Below are 18,103 nucleotides of genomic sequence, written 5' to 3'. Positions count from 1 at the left end.
TGGCTTGACTGACCTATGCCAAGGAGGGAGGAGAGGAAGGCTTGTGTCTACGAACTGCCCACAGATGATGAGACACTTGGTACCAACATGCTCCCAGCACTTAGCCCAGTGCTTGGCCTATAGTAAGTATGTAATGAATGGTTGTGACTAACAGTGTGGTATAGTGGCAAGGGCACATAGGTTCAACAGTAAGAGGAAATAGGTTCCATTCCTGGTTCTATGACTTTCTACCAGTTTGACCATGAGCAGTTTCCTAATCTGGAAAATGAAGGGGGTGGGACTAGATAATCTCTAGGGTCTTGATCCTATGATGACATGTTCCCTCCTAGGGATCAGGTCCATGTCCAAAGCCTTTTGCCTAGAGCAAAATCTTTAATGAGGAACCTTCCATCATATTGGGTTCTCTGAGCTCCAATCTATTATGTTCTACAGCAGAGGTGTCAGACACACACAGCCTTCTGGCTGCATATGGCTCCCAAGTGCCACCTGAACCAGATTAAGATGTAATTGGGAAATATTTAACAAAATAAAACAGATAATTTTGTTGAGTCATTTCAATCATGTCTGACTCTTCATGACCCCGTTTGGGATTTTCTTGGTAGAGATACTGGAGTGCTTTGCCATTTCCTTCTCCGGCTCATTCTACAGCTGAGGAAACTGAGGCAAACAGGATTAAGTGACTTACCCAGGACCACACAGCTAGTAAGTGTCTGAGGTCAGATTTGAAATCAGGAAGATGAATCTTCCTGACTTCAGACCCAGAACTCTATCCACTATGCCACCTCGCTGCCCTATATTACATTTTAAAACTAAGATGCTGCTGACAGGGATCCTTATGTACAGATTAGTGGCCTCTGTTTCTGTTTGAGTTTGACACCATGCTCTAAAGGCATCTTTAGGAAAGTTGCTGACCTTGTGGCATAAAGAATGAGAAGGCAGTGGCTCCTTTTAAAAATTAGGATTAGTGCCCTAGAGCCATTTCTCCATGGAGTTGCGTTTATGGAATCTGAGAGGTCAGACATACCTGATGGTCCTGGCAACCTTAGTTATAACACAACTGATCCTGAAATCTCATGTTTCAGCTTCACTGACTCCCTGCCTCTTCTGGACGGACACAAAAATGGCCTCCGGGTCATTGCACATGTTATATTTCCCCACCCTGACAATAGACCCTCCCTGCCACCCCCCAACACAGGCCTTCTGCTCTGGTCGAGAAAGCCCCCTCGCTGTTTCCGTAGACCATGCACATTCCTTCGTTCTTACCACTCTGCTTTCTTGATGCTGTTCTTTCTCCTCCTGAAATGCTCTCCCTATTCTTTCCACTTTTCATAGTAGCTCACATTTACATGGCTTACAAAGTATTTTCCTCACAGGAACCTGGTGTGATAGGTAGTACATGTGTTATTATTCTTATTTCAAATATGGGGGAAATTAGGCTTATGCTTCAGGGCCCCATAGCTAATAGGTTTCAGAACTGGGATTTGAACTTAGGACTCCTGATTAAAAGACCCCTACTCTGCTACCATCTACTCAGTCTCTCAATGAGCCAGCTCACTCCCTCGTCTCTCACACGTTCTAGCCCTATTCAGTACTTTATAGCACATATTGTTTACATTACACAGTTTAAATATCCCTTCCCTCTTGTCCAGCCAGCCTCAGGAAGGGACTTACCTGTCTTGATTCAATATGAGGGCAGTCAACGTAGAAATCACAGCACCCAGACCTCCAGTGATTGTCCACCAGGGATTCTGGATGAGGAGTCCAATGAAAATGAGGATTCCACTGACTGGGTTATTTACGAACATCACCTGCGCTGTCCCCCTCAGGACCCAGTCAATGAACTGGACAGCGAGTGGCTTATCTGAAAGAGATTCATACAGCTAAGGTCCCTCTGTAGTTACATATCCCTGCTACTGGAAGCCAAGGTGAGTACAGGGGATTCACAAGTCTATCAAATGTTTTCCCTATGAGTCTCACTTTCCTCATCTGCAAAATGGGATGATAATACTTATGCTATGTACCTTACAAGATTATTGTGAGGAAAGAATTTTGTAAATCTCAAAGCCCTATAGAAATGCTAGTTAAAACCATTATGACTGCTGCCTTATCAGGTCCTGGGGGAAATATAGCCTAGCATTCTATCTATGGGGAGTCAAGTCTTGAGGTTCTAGTCACAGGCTCAATTGAAGATGTCCTAGGGACAACATTTCAAGGGAAATTATTAGGACAATGGCTAGGGGAAGAAAGTAAATATATTTTTCTCTGCGGTACTGTATAACTTAATTGTGAGCTAGGATTTGGGCAAGAAAGAAAGTCACCAGGAGGGAAAAGAGTGTTGAGTAGAGAATTCAATAACAGGAAAAAAATCTGCTTTACCCAAGGAGGGAAATCAGCATTGGTCCAGGACTACAGGGAAGTCAAACAGGTGACCTAATGAAAATCAGACAGCAGGGTCTAAAGACAGAAGGACACTCTGAACTACCTGCTGGTTTGATTTTCAAGGCAGTCTCAAATAGAGAATTTGAGTGTGGAATTTGCTAGGAGGGTAATACAGACTCCAGAATATATTTGTTGTACCAGATACTTGTTTTTCTTTAACTGAGAAAGTTGGGAAGGAGGGAGGAGATAGAGAAGACAAGGAAGGGATAGAGCCCATGAAAATATGGACCAAAAATAATTGTAATAACTAAATGATTAGCACCATGCTGGCTTAGCCTAAAAAAGACTTCAAAAACAAGTAAGCAAATATTAAGCCCAGATTACACCCATGTTTATAGAAGGGACAGTGTAGTGAAGCCAGTGATGCCTTCTCAGAATAATGTTATTAAAATACATAAAATAGAATACATAGCATTACAAAAGAAACTAATTATATTGAAATACAGTTATCCAAATATATATATATATATATATATATATAAATATATATTTATAGAAAGTTCACAAACCTGAGGTTAAAGAGCTTTTGACTAGATGGAAGCTAAGGTACCCACTAATCTATAATTTCATAGAATTAAAGAGTGTCTGTATAGATTTATAGAACCATGGAAGTTTAAAGCTAAAAAGGATCTTTGAGTTTATTTAGGTCAGAGGGAGAAACTGAGGTTCAGAGAGATACATTTGTCCGAGGTTGCACAGCTCATTAGTGGGCATAAACCAAGCATAAACTTCATGTCACCCAACTATATAAGAGTTTAATGTAAAGGAAGATGATAAATTATGAGTTCTAAGGTCCAAGATACAGTGGGAGGTCAGAAGCAATGTTTGAGAATTTGAAGGGAGTAATGATAGGGCAAGAGGTAAGGTATGATGGTCCTCCATCTTACAAGAAGGATTATAGTTGGTGATTCCTGGCTCTTTCAAGCAGTGGTTAGATGGGAACAGGAGCAGACTACCTAAGTGACCTTGGGCAAGTCATTTCCCTTCCTCTGTGGCTGTTTTCTCAACAGCAAAGTGAAGGATGTTAGACTAGGTAATCTCTAAGCTCCCTTCCAGCTCTAAATTTGTGATTTTATAATCTTCAAACATGATCAATGCTGAAACTATACTGGACCTACATAATTCCAGGGTTGGTGGAATGCATCATTCCCCTACCTATTTTTTTTCCCAAAGCTAGTGTGTAAATATGTCTATGTGTGGTGATGGGGGAGGTAAGTGTTGAAGATAACATCTGTGATTAAATCTGCTAGAGCTGGAAGAAAGAGGTCATTTGACTTCCCTGTAGTCCTGGACCAATGCTGATTTCCCTCCTTGGGTAAAGCAGATTTTTTTCCTGTTATTGAATTCTCTACTCAACACTCTTTTCCCTCCTGGTGACTTTCTTTCTTGCCCAAATCCTAGCTCACAATTAAGTTATACAGTACCGCAGAGAAAAATATATTTACTTTCTTCCCCTAGCCATTGTCCTAATAATTTCCCTTGAAATGTTGTCCCTAGGACATCTTCAATTGACCTACTCCTGGAAAGAGTTTGCTTGGGGGATGAGGGAGGTCCTCTGTGCCAAGGTCTTCCTCTGATGCTCCTTGGCCCACCTTACCTTCGATCCAGCTGCTACACTCCTTCATCTCACCAGTGAGGTAGCCCACTGCTGTGAAGAGGCTGATGTTGCTGCCACTGAAGGCTGGGTTCCGACGGGATGCAGCACTTTCTTTCCTCTCCCTCCTGGGTTTTTCAATTTTTACCATGGGACTGTCCTCCAGGGCTGACCGGAGACCCTTTTGGGGTGGAGGGAAAGTTGAGAAAAGGCACCAAACAATATGACTCACTCATTCCGATGTGTGTGTGTGGATGGTGGGGGATGGGATAGGGATTGTCATTTAAGAATTGATGCTATTTTGGTCTCAGGTGAAGGATCAAGAAGGCTGGAGATGAAATAGAGATTCTCTGGAAAAGTTTTATTTTGTTCTCCACTATCCACATATGCACACATGCACATACATAAACCATCACACTGTTTTCCCCGCTGTCCTGTGCCCCACTCAGACCAATGTCCCCTTTTCGATATCCTTCCCAACCTCCCCTTCATCAGACTTTTGCCATCTGGGGAATCCCTCAAGGACCTGCTCTCTGATGGAAGCTAAGGAGTTTGAAAAACATAGCCGAGCTATATTATTGTTCCATTTACATTTTTAATAGGAGCCTTCTAAGATCACTCAATGCAACGGAGTCTCTCTCATGGTGGGAATTTTGGAAAATAGTAAGGGCAATGGTAAGGGAGATTTTTTTCTCCATCAGAAAGCACAATTGTGAACTAGCTACCTATTCTGCATATCTGTGGGTTCAGCCCTAGGTGGAGATATCCACACACAGAGTGAGAGCCATTCCTAGAGTGTTAGTCATTCCCATCCCTCAGCCTCCTGCCTTATTAACCTAACCCTTCTTTCCCATCCACAAGAGTCACAGAAGAGCCATGCTGTGTACCTTTTCCTCTGGCATTTCCAAAGGGGCCAGTATGTTTCTTGGGAGCATGTGGCACACCTGTGGCACCTTGAGAGGCCACACTTAGTCTTTCAGGCTGTTATTTAGTAAACAACCTTTCCCAAATGGGCAAGGAGCAAAGACTGCTGCCTTAGAACTATAGGCTCTCAGAAATGAAAGGGACCTTAGAAGTTATTTAGCTAAGCCATTTTAATTTTTTTTTACTGAATTTGTGATTTCACTGTTTTGGGGAACTCCATCTACCAATGTAGGCTACCACTATGAGCTCTACTTTGTAGTCTTAATTGCAGGGACTTTGAGAGTTTGAGTGACTTGTACAGAGTCACATATCCAGTAGATATCAGAAGTGGAACCTGAACCCAGGTCTTTCTGGTTTCAAGGCTGCCTTTCACTTCCATTTTGTAGGTAAGAAAACCGAGGTCCATATACTGATGACTATGATATCTGCATTGTTGAGGGGAACATTTATAACAAGAAGATCAAAGATGTATTTGAATAATGTCATCTAGCTAGTTAATGGCAGAGCCAGGTCTAGAATCTAGGTCTCTTGACCCCCAAGTCCAATGCACATTCTACTGTATCATTCTGCATCCATTTATTTCTGTGTTAAGAAGACTCTTCAGTGTAGAAACATAAAGTTTAAGAGGAAATAGGATTGGAGTCAACAATCACATAAAGGGGATAAAGAAGAGGACAGTGGCTTTTTTCACATGTCTAGGCATGATTGAACAAAGGGGACACCCTTCTTCAGATAGCATGAAGTGTGGAAAACTCATTGTCCCCAAGAGATGGTACACTATGAAATAAAAAAAAATTATTGACATTCAGGAACATGTTAGATCAATCATCCTCAGGCTTTCCACCCTACCTCCCCCAGCTCTCTAATGGGACCCTGGTGGCTCTTTGAGACATCTGATTCCTGTATTAGAATATTCTCATCTGCTCTGTTATATCAGGCTCCACTGGGCATATAGGAGTCAGATATTTCTTTTGGTCAAGGGGGCTTACCAATGAATCTTCAGAGATATGTGGTTATGAGTTCTACTGGTTTAGATAAATGATGCATCATCAGGGGAAGCTGAGGATGACTGGGGCAGGCTCCCAGTCTTTTAATATATACATCAGAGAAACCATCACCACCTCTCACTACCCTTCTCTTGGTGTTTCCTTAGGGCCCTAACCAGAGAACCTTGGACAAAAGGAACCATGGGGCTAGCCCAGGGTAGCAATTTTGATTTTTTTTTTAACTAACTGCTTTCATCTTTTGGGGTCCTGGGAAGGGGTGGGGTGGGATGAAAGGCAGGTGTGCCACAAGACATTCTTTGAACTTTTTAGCAAATGTTCTCCAGTCTGGCTATCTGAAGTGAGTTCCTTGGCCACTGCTCAAACATACTAGCTATGTTAGTAACTCGCCATCAGAACTTGGGCAAGTCATTCTCATCTGTAAGATAAGGAGGTTGAGCTAGATTATCTGAAAGGTCCATTTTAATTGTTCAAACATCACATGATTCTATATGCTGCTGGGGGTGACCTGCCTATCTCCCATCTTTTCCTAACCATGTTTTCAAGTGAAACTGGAACATCCGCTCATATTGAGTCCAACCATCCTATCCCACCCACCAGTCACATGATAACTGTACTGTGTACCTTTTCTTCTGGCATTTCCAGGAGGGGAAGACCTGGGTGGGTGTCAGGGGAACGTGGGGTCCACGTTGCACACATAAACTCTGACTCATAAAGTCTGCATCTATCAGAGAGAGAGTCTACCAAGAGGGGGCTGCTGTGGCTCTCAGACATGTCCCGTGGAGGCCGGCTGCTCATCCTGCACTGTGATTAGTGGACAGAAAAAAAGGAAAAAAAAACACAACCCAGCAGTTAGGTAACAGACATGGAAGAGCTACAGATGAGGCTGGGTAGGAGAAAGTAAATCAGAAGATTGGTTCTCTGGGGGACAGCAGATTTCTAAGGCTTGAATCCAATAGTATAGCTTTGCCGCATGTCTCTGGAGAGGACTTACACCATTCCATCTGCTTGAAATGTCCTTCCCCAATCTCTGATTATGGAAATCCTTCTCATTCATCAAGGGCCAGCTCAAACTCAATTTTTTCATTCATTCATTCATTCAATAAGTATTTATTAGGTCCCTACTATGTGCCAGGAATTATCTTAGGTGCTGGAGATACAAAGAAAAACCAAAACAGTCTATCAAGGTGTTTATATTCTACTGTGCAAGTGTGTTGGTGGTGGAGATGGATAACGTATACACAGATAAATGTATAGACAGAGCAAAGCAACTTCAGGGGTATAGGGAGGATTCTGGTGACTAAGAAAATTAGGAAAGGCCTTCTGTTGGAGGTAGCACTTGTGTTGAGCCTTGGAGGTAGCACTTGTGTTGAGCCTTGAAGGAAGCTAAGGATCCTAAGAGCTTGAAGTGAGGAAGGAATGTATTCTAGGCATGCGGGACAGATGGCCTATTCAAACGCATAGAAATAAGAAGTGGAATGTCCTGTCTGGGAAATAGCAAGTAGGTCAGTTTGGATTAAACATGAAGGAGAGTTATATTTATACCTTTTCTATAAAGTGTTTCCTGATCTCATGACTGGAGCTATATATACATGAGAGATGGCTATCTGGGGACCAGAGAAGAGGGTGGAGTTAATTGCTCTACATGACCAAATTTGTGCTTTTGGCCTTTAACCCTGAGTTGGAATCCAATAAACATACGTTAAATTTAACTGGAGGAGAAGATCCTGGTCTTTGATGGGTTATGGGTAGAGTAGGATAGGGTCATGAACCTCTCTGGTGCTGAAAGTCATAGACACATGCCATTGGGGAAATAACTCAAAAGTTTCTCCATCTTTAAAAAGGAGGTAGTAATTCCTGCTCTTCCCACATCACAGGGATGCTATGAGGGTCCAAGGAGAGAATATATGAGAAAAAGTTTTGAAAACTGTAGCATACTATAGAACAATTTGAAAAAAAAAGAAAAGAAAAATTTGTCAACATTGCTGTTTATTAAGAAGACTCTTTCAAAAAAATGAGGAAAGGATGACTCATGGGAGTAATTGGAGAACCAATCCCTTTTGAGTATTTCTCTCTCCAGATGCCACCCCTGGATGGTTTCAGCTCTCTGTCACACTCATGTTTTATGAATCGTTGACAGTGGTTCCCCACCTGTGAATGTAGAATCCCTAGGGGGGCTTGGAGTTATGGCAAAAGGTCCATCTGTTCAGCAAGCATTGGCATGTTGATCTTTATTTAGCTCCAACAAAACATGCAGTGTGACTCAGTATGATGAATAGGTGAACACACCATCTGTGGACTGAACCGTCTCACACATACATGTACTATTCTTTTCCAAATGGATGTAGAAGCTGTGGTGATGGTAATGCTCCAAAAGCATTAGTGGATTCATAGCAGCCTTTGGTCATGATTTATCTTCTTATTCAGCCAGATTCGTATTACGACTGCTATCATGAGGGAGTCTGTGACATTTTTTATATTTTAAAAGGGGTCATCATACAGGAAGGGGTTGATGATGAGCTCATGTCAATCTGAAGACTCGCAGTCTAGGGTGGAAAACATTTAGGCTACCTATTGCCTGCTCATGGGCATTTTGCTATAGCTGTTCAACTTGGTGTGTATTTATTTAAGTTCATTCTGGCTTCCAGTTCTATCATTTGACTGAAACTGCTCTCCCAAAGGTTACTGGAAACTTCTTAATTGCTTAATCCAATGACCTTCTCAATCGTCATCTTCCTTGACCTTCCAGTGATCTTTGTCACTTTAACCACCTCCTCCTTCTGGATGAACTCTCTTGCCTTGCATTCTATGATATAGCTCTCTCATGGGTCTCCTACTTGAACAATCAGTGGTTCTCAGTTTCCTTTTCTGGTTCAACATCCATCTCCTGCTCCCTAACTTTGTGTCCCCCACGTCTTTGTTCTGGGCTATCTTCTCCTCTTTCCTTTTGTGGTCTTCACTCCCACAGGCTCAGTTTTACATGGATGGTTCCCAAATCTCCATATCAAACTCAATTTTCTCTCTTGAGTTCTAGTCTCCCATTACTAATTTCCTACTGGACATGTCCAGCTGACAACACAAATGCAAAACATTCAAAATGAAACTCACCTCCCCATTCATATCTCTTCCAAGCTTCATTATTTCCACCATTCTCTCAGCCACTCATGTTTTAGATCTTTAATCATCTATGACCCTTCCCTCTCCCTAAACTCTCCAGTAAGTTGCTTGGTCCTGTCAATAAACTTCTACAACATCTCTTGAATTTATCCTTTGCCCTACATCCTCATCACACTCACTTGGCAGTCTATTGATTGGTCTTCCTGTCTCTTTCAAATCTGCAATCCATCCTTCATACAACTGTCAAAATAATCTTTCTAAAGCACAGACCTGACCACGATCCTTCCAAGTTCAAAACCCTTTAGTAGTTCTTTATTATAAAGTGGATCCCCACACATTAAATAAAAACTCCTTAGCCTCTTGTGGTATCTTCACAATTTGGCTCCAATGTATTTTTCTATCTATACTTTGCATTATACTCCTTTACTAATTTTACTTGCTGCCAAATTGGACTAGTAGATGTAGCTTCCTGAAATCAACTTGCCACCTTCCTCCTCTGTGGATTTCTAGTCTATCCATCTGTCTTTCTTCTTTCTACAATCTGTGTACTTTCTCTTCTGCTCTATCAGATTTCTTATCTGTTGTTAATAGTCAGTTCAGGTGCTGCTACCTTCATGAAGACTTTTTCATTTTCCTCAAATTTTCTTAGAGCTTCCTGTTTGGATTTCTGCTTTGAAATGTTCATTCTCAAATTTGTATCATGTTTATTTATATGGAAAAAGAATGGTACCCACAGGCCAGCCAGAAGGTTAAGGAAATGTTGAAAAAAGGCACATATTCTTGTTCATTTGTTTTTATTCCAGGTTCATTTGTAGGTCCAACAGGCAGCACTATGGGAGCCTGGAGTGCTCCTCATCTCCTGTGGATTTTTTTTTTTTTTTTTGGTGAAGTGAATCTTGGAGATATAGATTAAGACTAGGAGATTGGCAGAAGTTAAAAGAAAATTTCTAGCCTCAAGTCAGGTAGTTGGTTGGGACAGAGGATTTTGAGTTGGCTTCTGGAAAAGAAGTCAAAAGAATAGACTTAATCTTTGCCTGAGGCTTTTGTTGTTACTGTTTTTTGTTTTGTTTTGTTTTGTTTTGGGCTACTAGGCTGGGTATAGTGGCTCATTGCCCTGGACTATGCACTAAAACAACTTTAGCCCTCTCTTTGAACAGAGAGGTCTTAAGAGTTGCCATGCCCAGCACTTTCTTCCACTATTATCCTGGGAGAACAGAACAGCAGATGTTCCTGAAGAGGCTAAATAACTGAAAATCACCAGATAGTAGCAGAGAGCAGTTTAGGGAGACCACAGGGCCAGGAGAGATGGAAAAGACGGAAAACACAGATACAGTACCTAGTAGAGTATAGTCTAATGCCATCACCAGAATGCAATTTCAGTGGTATGAGTTGCCCCATCCATATATTTACCCACATGTCCCAACGTGTGTCTTTACTACTGGAATGTTTCCTTTTAAAGAGGTTCCCTGGCTACATGTATGCTCTCTGTGTGCCTTCTCATGGTGTGTTCCCTGTTCATTCATGTTCTCTACATATGTGCCCTCCCCATTGGTGGGTTGGGTAAGTTTTGGGACAGTATACTCCATACATGTGTAAGAGAGGTATTTCCTTGGCCCTTAACTTGTCTTATTGTTTGATGTTAAATGATTTTTCTTTGAACTGATGTGGTCTCTGGCCTTGTATAAAGTAAATACTTCAGTCGGGGTTTAAGAGCTATGGTTTTGAGTGGATTCTCTTCCTAAAAGTACTTCTAATTTGAGGTAGCTTGCTTGGGTCCCAGGAAAGTGCATTTTTGTTGTGTTACCCACAAAAACTTTGAGGGAAAAAATTGTTTTGTTTTTGTATCATCTGCACCTAGCAATGTATCTTTTAGATACTAGGCATTTAATAAATATGTGATTAAATAAACTGAATTGAATTGATCTGGATTAATCAACTTATCAATCAATAACTATTTCATTGAACATCTACTCATTAAAAGATTTAGGGCATGAGTTCTCCCTCCGAGTATAACTACAACTACAGCAATTCAGACCCTATAAATCTGTTCATTGAAGGAAAAGGATCTCAAGCCCTGCAGGCATTGCTATTTGGCCTAGTGAAGAAACCAAGGGTAAAGGAGAGGATTTTTGCTCTCCCTTCAGGTGAGGAAATTGGTCCCCAATCTGATAGGCAAATGAATCAGACAGAGATTAGAGTCTAATACGGGGGGGGGGGCGGGGGGGGGGGGAGGACGGACCATTTGGAATAGAGGATGTGAGATTGCATGTCTCTGATTAGTCTGTCACATCTAGGAAACCTCTTGTTTGAGGGGGAGGAGTTCCCACAAGGACTCTGGGAGTGATAATTAGCCCACATTGTCCCCTCTCCCTTCCCCATAGGCTGCATGGCTGGTTTCTTACCTAACGAGAAGATCCTTGTTTTTCTGCACAGATACGTTCTTCTCTCTGAAAAGGAAAAGGAAAACGTTTGGTTCTTCTACTTGTGGAAGGAACATTAGGAATGAAGTCAAAGAGAGGCTCTGCTTTTTCCTCTCAAAGCCCATGCCCACCATATTTATTGGAACTGTCCTGCCCTAGAGATTCCTCATAATAATACCACTTACCACAATGAAAATAAAACCATGTCACATTTTGTGATAGAAGAACCAGCTTTTGTGTGTTTTTGCAAGGGTGTTGTATTCTGTTTTGGAGATGACGTACAAAGTTGAGTTCTAGTGGTTAATTCTTTCTATTCCCTACCTGGCTTTGGGTGGAGGTAGGGAATATATCCAGTTAGCCGCGTCATTACATGGAAATAAAAATGGTGCACCAAAAGTTGATAATGTGATTAGGATGCTGCCTGATTGACTGAGAGTAAACCTAGAATTATAGAATGTACTGATGAGTTTGACCCAGAGAGCCTGTGGGTGAATCCCAATTCAGTGTTGGTGGTAAGTGGAATGTCCTGGAGTGAAACATAAAAATCTCAACTGTGTCCCATCTAGAGAGAATCAGGGTAGTCTGGGGAGCTATAGCTAGACTGAGTATCTTAGGGAATTTCAGGACCACTTAGTCTAGGGAGTAAGTATATACATATTTATATGTACTATTTTAATTTTTTATTTATTTTTAATTCAATTTTTATTATTAGCTCCAAATTCTTTCCCTCCCACCTGCTTTCCTCAAGTTGAGAAAGTAAGAAAAACAAAACCAGTTTAAAAATGTAGAAAAACAAAACAAATCCCTACACCCCAAATTAGCAATGTCCTATGTATATATATGTTTATATATTCACATATAGGTATATATTTATATATGCCTGAATTTGCCCACTGAGGCCCTCCATCTAGAGGTGGGTAACATGTTTCATCATGAGTCTCTTGGAATTGTGGCCAGTCACTGTGTTGATCAGTGTTCCAAAGTCTTTCAGAGTTTTTTGTCTTTATAACAATGCTGTTATTTTATAAATTGTTCCCTTGTTTCTGCTCCCTTAACTTTGCATCAGTTCATACAAGTCTTCCCAGGTTTCTCTTCATCATTTCTTACAACACAACAATATTCTATCCCATTCACATACCACATGTTCAGTCATCCCCAATTGATGGGCCACTTTCAATTCTTTGACACCATGAAAAGATGAAAAATTTTTGTACCTAAGGGCTCTTTTCCTCTTTCTTTGAACTCTTTGGGGGTATAGATCTAGTAGCAGTATTACTGGATCAAAGGGTATGCATAGCTTAATAGTTTTGTGAATATAGTTGCTTTCCAGAATAGTTGGACTAGTTCATAGTTCCAGGAACAGTGCATTAATGTACCACTTTTCCCATAGCCCTTCCAGTATTTGTCATTTTCCCTTTTTGTCAACTTTGCCAATCTGGTGTTACATGCACATTTAATTATCTTGCTGTGGTGTATTATTTCTGATTTTTTAGATTTTCTTTTCCTAAAAAATAAATTCTATAAAATATATTCTTACAATATTTAGTTTATAGGCATGGGGAATAGGAAGGAAAAGAGGAGAGAATGCCTGATCAGGGCATTGCGTTATGATGGTGGTTGCAGAAGGATAGAGAAAGATAATTAGGGACTGAATGTGGTAGACTGTTGAATTCAAGGAGATGAGTAAACTCTGGTACCATGGATGGTCAAGAGGCTCAGAACATTTGGTTGGGATTCAGTGATAATTCAGTGGGATAACAAGCATATGACATTTATTGTGTTCTAAGCTCTGTGCTAAGTGCTACATATACAAAGAAAGGGAAAAGCAAGTTGTGAAGAAAGACCTGAGAGGATAAAGGCTAAAGGTGTGTTGGATCGGCTCCAGTAAGGAACTGGTACCCAAGGGAGCTCATGTGGTTCTGCATAAATTGAGATCAAATACATAGCACAGGATTATTCATATATTTTCCTATGGTAATGAATTAGGTTTTTTATTTTTCAAAATACATTTTATTGATCTTTTATATTTACATAAGCTATATTTCCCAATGGATCTCTCCCCCTTCATTTCCTAGAGAGTTATTCTTTATAACAAAGAAAAAAAAAGTTTGGCAAAACTAACCACATCCCCTTCACACACGCATACACTCCTTCCCCACCTCCAAAAACAAAATTTTAAAAAAGCATTTTCACATATTTGAGAACTTAAGGGCACACATTTCTTGCCTCCTGTGAAAGAATCTTAGATCTTGGAAAGTATCCTGGCTCTTAGGCTTCCCTGAATCACAATCTGCAGCCTGGGGCACCAGTCAAATGGGACCTTCTTCTTCCTCTCTGAGTGTCATCTTTAGTCCCTTTAAGATAAAGTCTTTCCCCTTACCTTGCTTTATAATTTCTCTGATCATTAAACCACATCTAGAGGTATGGAGCTACATGGATCCTCAGGTCTCTGAATTGGCTCGTCTCCTTGACTTTAGAAATCTGCCTCGCCCATATCCTAATGTCCTATTCCCCTTATTTGCTCCTGCCACTCTCTATTTTAATGTTTGGTCTTAGATTCTGTGAGTTCATACAAGTCTCAGCTAAAACCTCACCTTCTATGAGAAGCCTTTTGTGATTCTCCTTAACACTAATTCCTTCCCTCATTTCCTATTTATTCTGCAAATTTATTAGCTTGCCTGTACATAGTTGTTTGCATGTTGTCCTCTCCATTAGATTGCAAGCCCTTTGAGGTGAAGGGCCATCTTTTGCATTTCTTTGTATCCCTAGTGCTTAGTCCAGTGCCTGGCACATAGCCTAATAAATGCTTATTGACTGACTAACCTTAGCACCCATTTCCCTCTTTTCTTCCACCTTCATTTCCAGTCTCTTTGGGGGGCTAACTTTCAGATAACCCTAGAGCTGCTAATGGTAAAAGACAACTTTAATCCCAGGTTCCTAGACCTGCTAATTCTCTCAGATAATCATTTATGAGGTGGCGGTGCCCTAAATTAACTATGAAGTTATCTCCAAACCAAATCCTGCTGCCAGCTTTTGCCTAACCTTCCTTGGGTACCAGAGAAGTACCTTGTTCTGAAAAAGCCAATGCTTTCTATTTTATGGGCAATCACCCACAAAGCAAAACCAATGCATTGCTGGCATATAGTTCCCATCATTCATAGGTGGGATTGCTTTACTCTGTTCCACTCTGTTCCTTAAGATAAGCCCTCCAGCCAGGCTGGTCTCACAGTTCTGAATATGCCTTATACATCGCTGCCTCTGGGTCTTCACTACCTCTTCACCATCTATCCAAATCTACCCATCTTTCAAAGATCAGCTCAGGTGCCACATCTTCCATTAAACCTTCCTAGCCTATTTAGACCCACGCAATATATTGCCTTGCAATGTAGCCTTAGTTTATTGTTTATCTCTTCACCTATAAAGGCTTAAGATATCATTTTTGGAAATGTTAATTTATAATACATTCAAGCCATATATGTATGTGTGTGTATATATATATATATGTACATATATATATTTGTTTAACTTAAAATGAAGTGTGATTCATTTTGTTTTGAGATATTTATGATATGCCCTCCCTTTACTCTCCTTTTGGCTACTGATAAGGCTGACTTCTGCCCAGCAACAATGAAAGCCTTGCCTAAATCTGAATCTGCCCAGTAATCAGGGGGCTCTATCTGTTGACAAAGAAACCTTGTTATTTTCTGTGTACATGATGTACCCCTAATGCATGTGCCCATATCCTTGAATGTTGCAAATTTAGTTCCCTGCTTTGTGACCACATCCTTGAACTGTTTTGTAAAGTACCCAACACACCTGCATCTCCTTCCCTTACACACCTGCTTCCCCCTTCCTGACATCCTTCCCTGTGGTTAGCTGCCCTCATAGGAACATACCCCCCATCCCGAGCTGAGTGCCCAAAACTTGGGTATAAAAGCAAGACCCTGTCTTTTCTCAAACTGTTAGTGCTCCTAAGGACAAGCCAGCTGCTTTTGTGTCAATAAAACCCTCTTGACTAGTAGAACCTCTGCCCCCTGAATTCTTTGGGACAACCTGACTGAACATCATCTGCTTCATCAGCTACTATTGGTTTTGGGGGAATGATAAAAGTAACAAGGTGGCCCTCACTCTGGAAATGCTGGCCTGGTGAAAGGCTGAGATGAGTTTAAAACAGGTAGCAGAAGCAGATAAGTCACCTGGCAGTCGTTGGTAGCTTTGGAAGTTCATTGAAGGTAGACCTAGGAAGGGTCAGTTATGGCTTTGCCCATAATTTAGGAGCAAGGTGCTGCCAGGATGTATGTCTTACTCTCCAGTGTTTGTACCAGCTGGCAGCCACTCAGGCAGACCTGGGGGAAATCAGTTCCCCCTCTGGGTCTCAGTTTCCTCAAGTGGAAAATGAATGGCCTCTACTAGATGATCTTAACTTTACTCCCAGCTTTAAATCTATAATTTGATGATGTCTTTACTTCACGGAATCACCTCCCTGATGTCATGGTCCTCTTCAAGAACTAAGGACAAACAACAATTTTAACTAGTCTGTAAACTCAGGCACACATGATTCTGTGACCGTGTTATGGGGGGCCAATAAGGATGAATGAAATCATGAGTTCGGGTCTATCTGGTAGCTATACCCAGTTATGATAAGACATTATATTAGGCACTTAATCAAACTTGATACCTGCCAAGAAAAGGCACATGGCACAGTGGAGAGAGTGCTAATGACCAGAGTTCAAATTCTGCTTCTGATAACGTACTGGCTGGGCAATGAGGGGTAAGTCACTTAATCTATCTGGTCCTATGTTTCCTGATCTGGAAAATGATTGAGGGGATTGGAATAGATAATCTCTCAAGTCCCTTTTAGTTCTAAACCCATGATCCTAAAAAATAACTACAGTTAGGAAAAAAATTAAAAATTATTTATTTTTTAAGAAGTGCTTTCCCTTTTGTGTGAAAATTGTGTTCTAATCCACAAGAGGAGGCGATCTGCTTTGAGATGTTTCCAGCAATATGGACAGTATGTATTGGAGCTTCTGTAGTCCCTGGCCCAGTCCCTCTTGGGACTATGTGCTTTGAAAGGTATGTGTTGGTGAGGCTAGGAGAGGGAGGAGTGGGCTGTAGTTATGCAATAGAATTTAGGTTATCATTTATTTTTTTTCTGCACAAAGTTAACTAGGTCATATGAGGATTTAAATACAGAAGCTTGGCTACTTTAGGAAAAGGCACCAAGAAATAGTGGAAGAATACTGGTGGTGTAGTAGAAGACCCAGGCTCACATCCTGTCTCTGCTCTCTGCTTCTTTGTCAACTTGGGGAAAATCACTTGGCCCTCTGAACTTCTTTTTTCCTCTCTGTAAAGTGAGAGGGTTGACTCAGCTCTTCTTAAACCCCATATGGGGTGGCAAACCCACAGTTTAAGAGGCGCTGAAAGGGTCGCCAGTGGAAAGTTTAAAAAGCTCTGGGCTAGCCGAGCTCAAAGATCCCTTCCAATTCTGAAGCCCTGCAGTCTTATTAACAGGCTAAATGCTTTACAACTATAAGAGAGTCTTGCTTCTTGAGGATGGTTTAATAATGGCTCAGCTTGGAATGATGACAATGATAATATAATAATAAATATTTTATATATGACTTTAAGGTTTATGAGCTACTTTGCATGTTTTGTCTTATTTGATACAACAATCCTTCAAGGGAGATGCTACCATTTTATGGAGAAAGAAAGTGAGGCACACAGCGTTTTGATGACTGAGCCAAGATTCCATAGCTACTAAGTGGAATCAGGGAGATGGAGATGACTTTTCCAGCTGTCTTCCTGACTATAAGGTTCTAGGGTAAAGTCTTTTGCATTTTACATAATCAATAAATTTTTAAAAAAAATTTAATTGCACTTGAGGATGGGATGAGGGTGGAGAGTAGAAGAAAAAGTGAAATGTTACTCTTCTGATTTGATCTTTTGACCTTCTTGCATTGCTGTTCCTCAGGGATAGGACCTCTGCGAGCCAGTCTGCTGCTGTGGGACAAGATTTTGATCTAGAGGTCTGGAGGGAAGAGAGGCAACGGAGGGCTGCAATGTGCCTGGAGATCTCTGGTACTTGTTCCCCCTCTGGTGGCCAGCAGCTATTATAGCACCCTGCTCGCTTTAAAAAACCAAAAAAAAACCCCAAAAAACCAAAAACCTGAAAAAACCAAAACCAACCAAATTTCTTTTTAAAATTGGGTATTCATTAAGATTTCTCATAAAAATGGAGAATCAAGATGGAAAGTGAAAAACAAAAGAAGTCAACCATTCCAATGTGTGCCCTACATGATAGCAAACATCTGTATGTTCGGGAAAGCTTACTAGGGATTCATGTTAAAACACTCCTGGGTTTCAGTTTCCTTGTTTGTAAAATAAAGTTGCGTTACGAATGATTTCTAAAGTCCCTTCCTGACCTAAAGTTTTATGATTTCATGACTTAAATGTTAGGGTGAATCCAGAATCCATAAAAATTCCAGTTGAAAGTTAATTCCCAAACCTATTTTTCAGTCTGCAAGAGTCAAAGGAAGATGTGACCCAGAAATAGAATCGGAGATTTCAAGCTAGAGAGGGTCTTATAAGCTACCTAGTTCAAT

At 40.9% G+C, this 18,103-nt stretch overlaps 1 protein-coding gene across 2 annotated transcripts in view; it reads right to left on the bottom strand.

Moving 5' to 3' along the window:
• The window catches only part of SLC14A2 (solute carrier family 14 member 2), a 68,666-nt gene extending 61,907 nt beyond the window's left edge, over positions 1-6,759 (bottom strand). For both annotated transcript variants that reach the window (XM_027869006.1, XM_027869007.1), the window contains exons 1-3: positions 6,586-6,759; positions 4,037-4,214; positions 1,672-1,861 (exon numbers count right to left, since the gene is read on the bottom strand). In XM_027869006.1, the coding sequence (XP_027724807.1) occupies positions 1,672-1,861; positions 4,037-4,214; positions 6,586-6,759 (542 nt within the window). The remainder of the gene's footprint in view (positions 1-1,671; positions 1,862-4,036; positions 4,215-6,585) is intronic.
• Between the last annotated feature and the right edge of the window lie 11,344 nt (positions 6,760-18,103).

Source organism: Vombatus ursinus, unplaced genomic scaffold (assembly GCF_900497805.2).
Source record: "Vombatus ursinus unplaced genomic scaffold, bare-nosed wombat genome assembly UNPS02014791.1, whole genome shotgun sequence".
Classification (NCBI taxonomy): domain Eukaryota; kingdom Metazoa; phylum Chordata; class Mammalia; order Diprotodontia; family Vombatidae; genus Vombatus; species Vombatus ursinus.
This window is presented reverse-complemented; position numbering and strand designations above follow the sequence as displayed.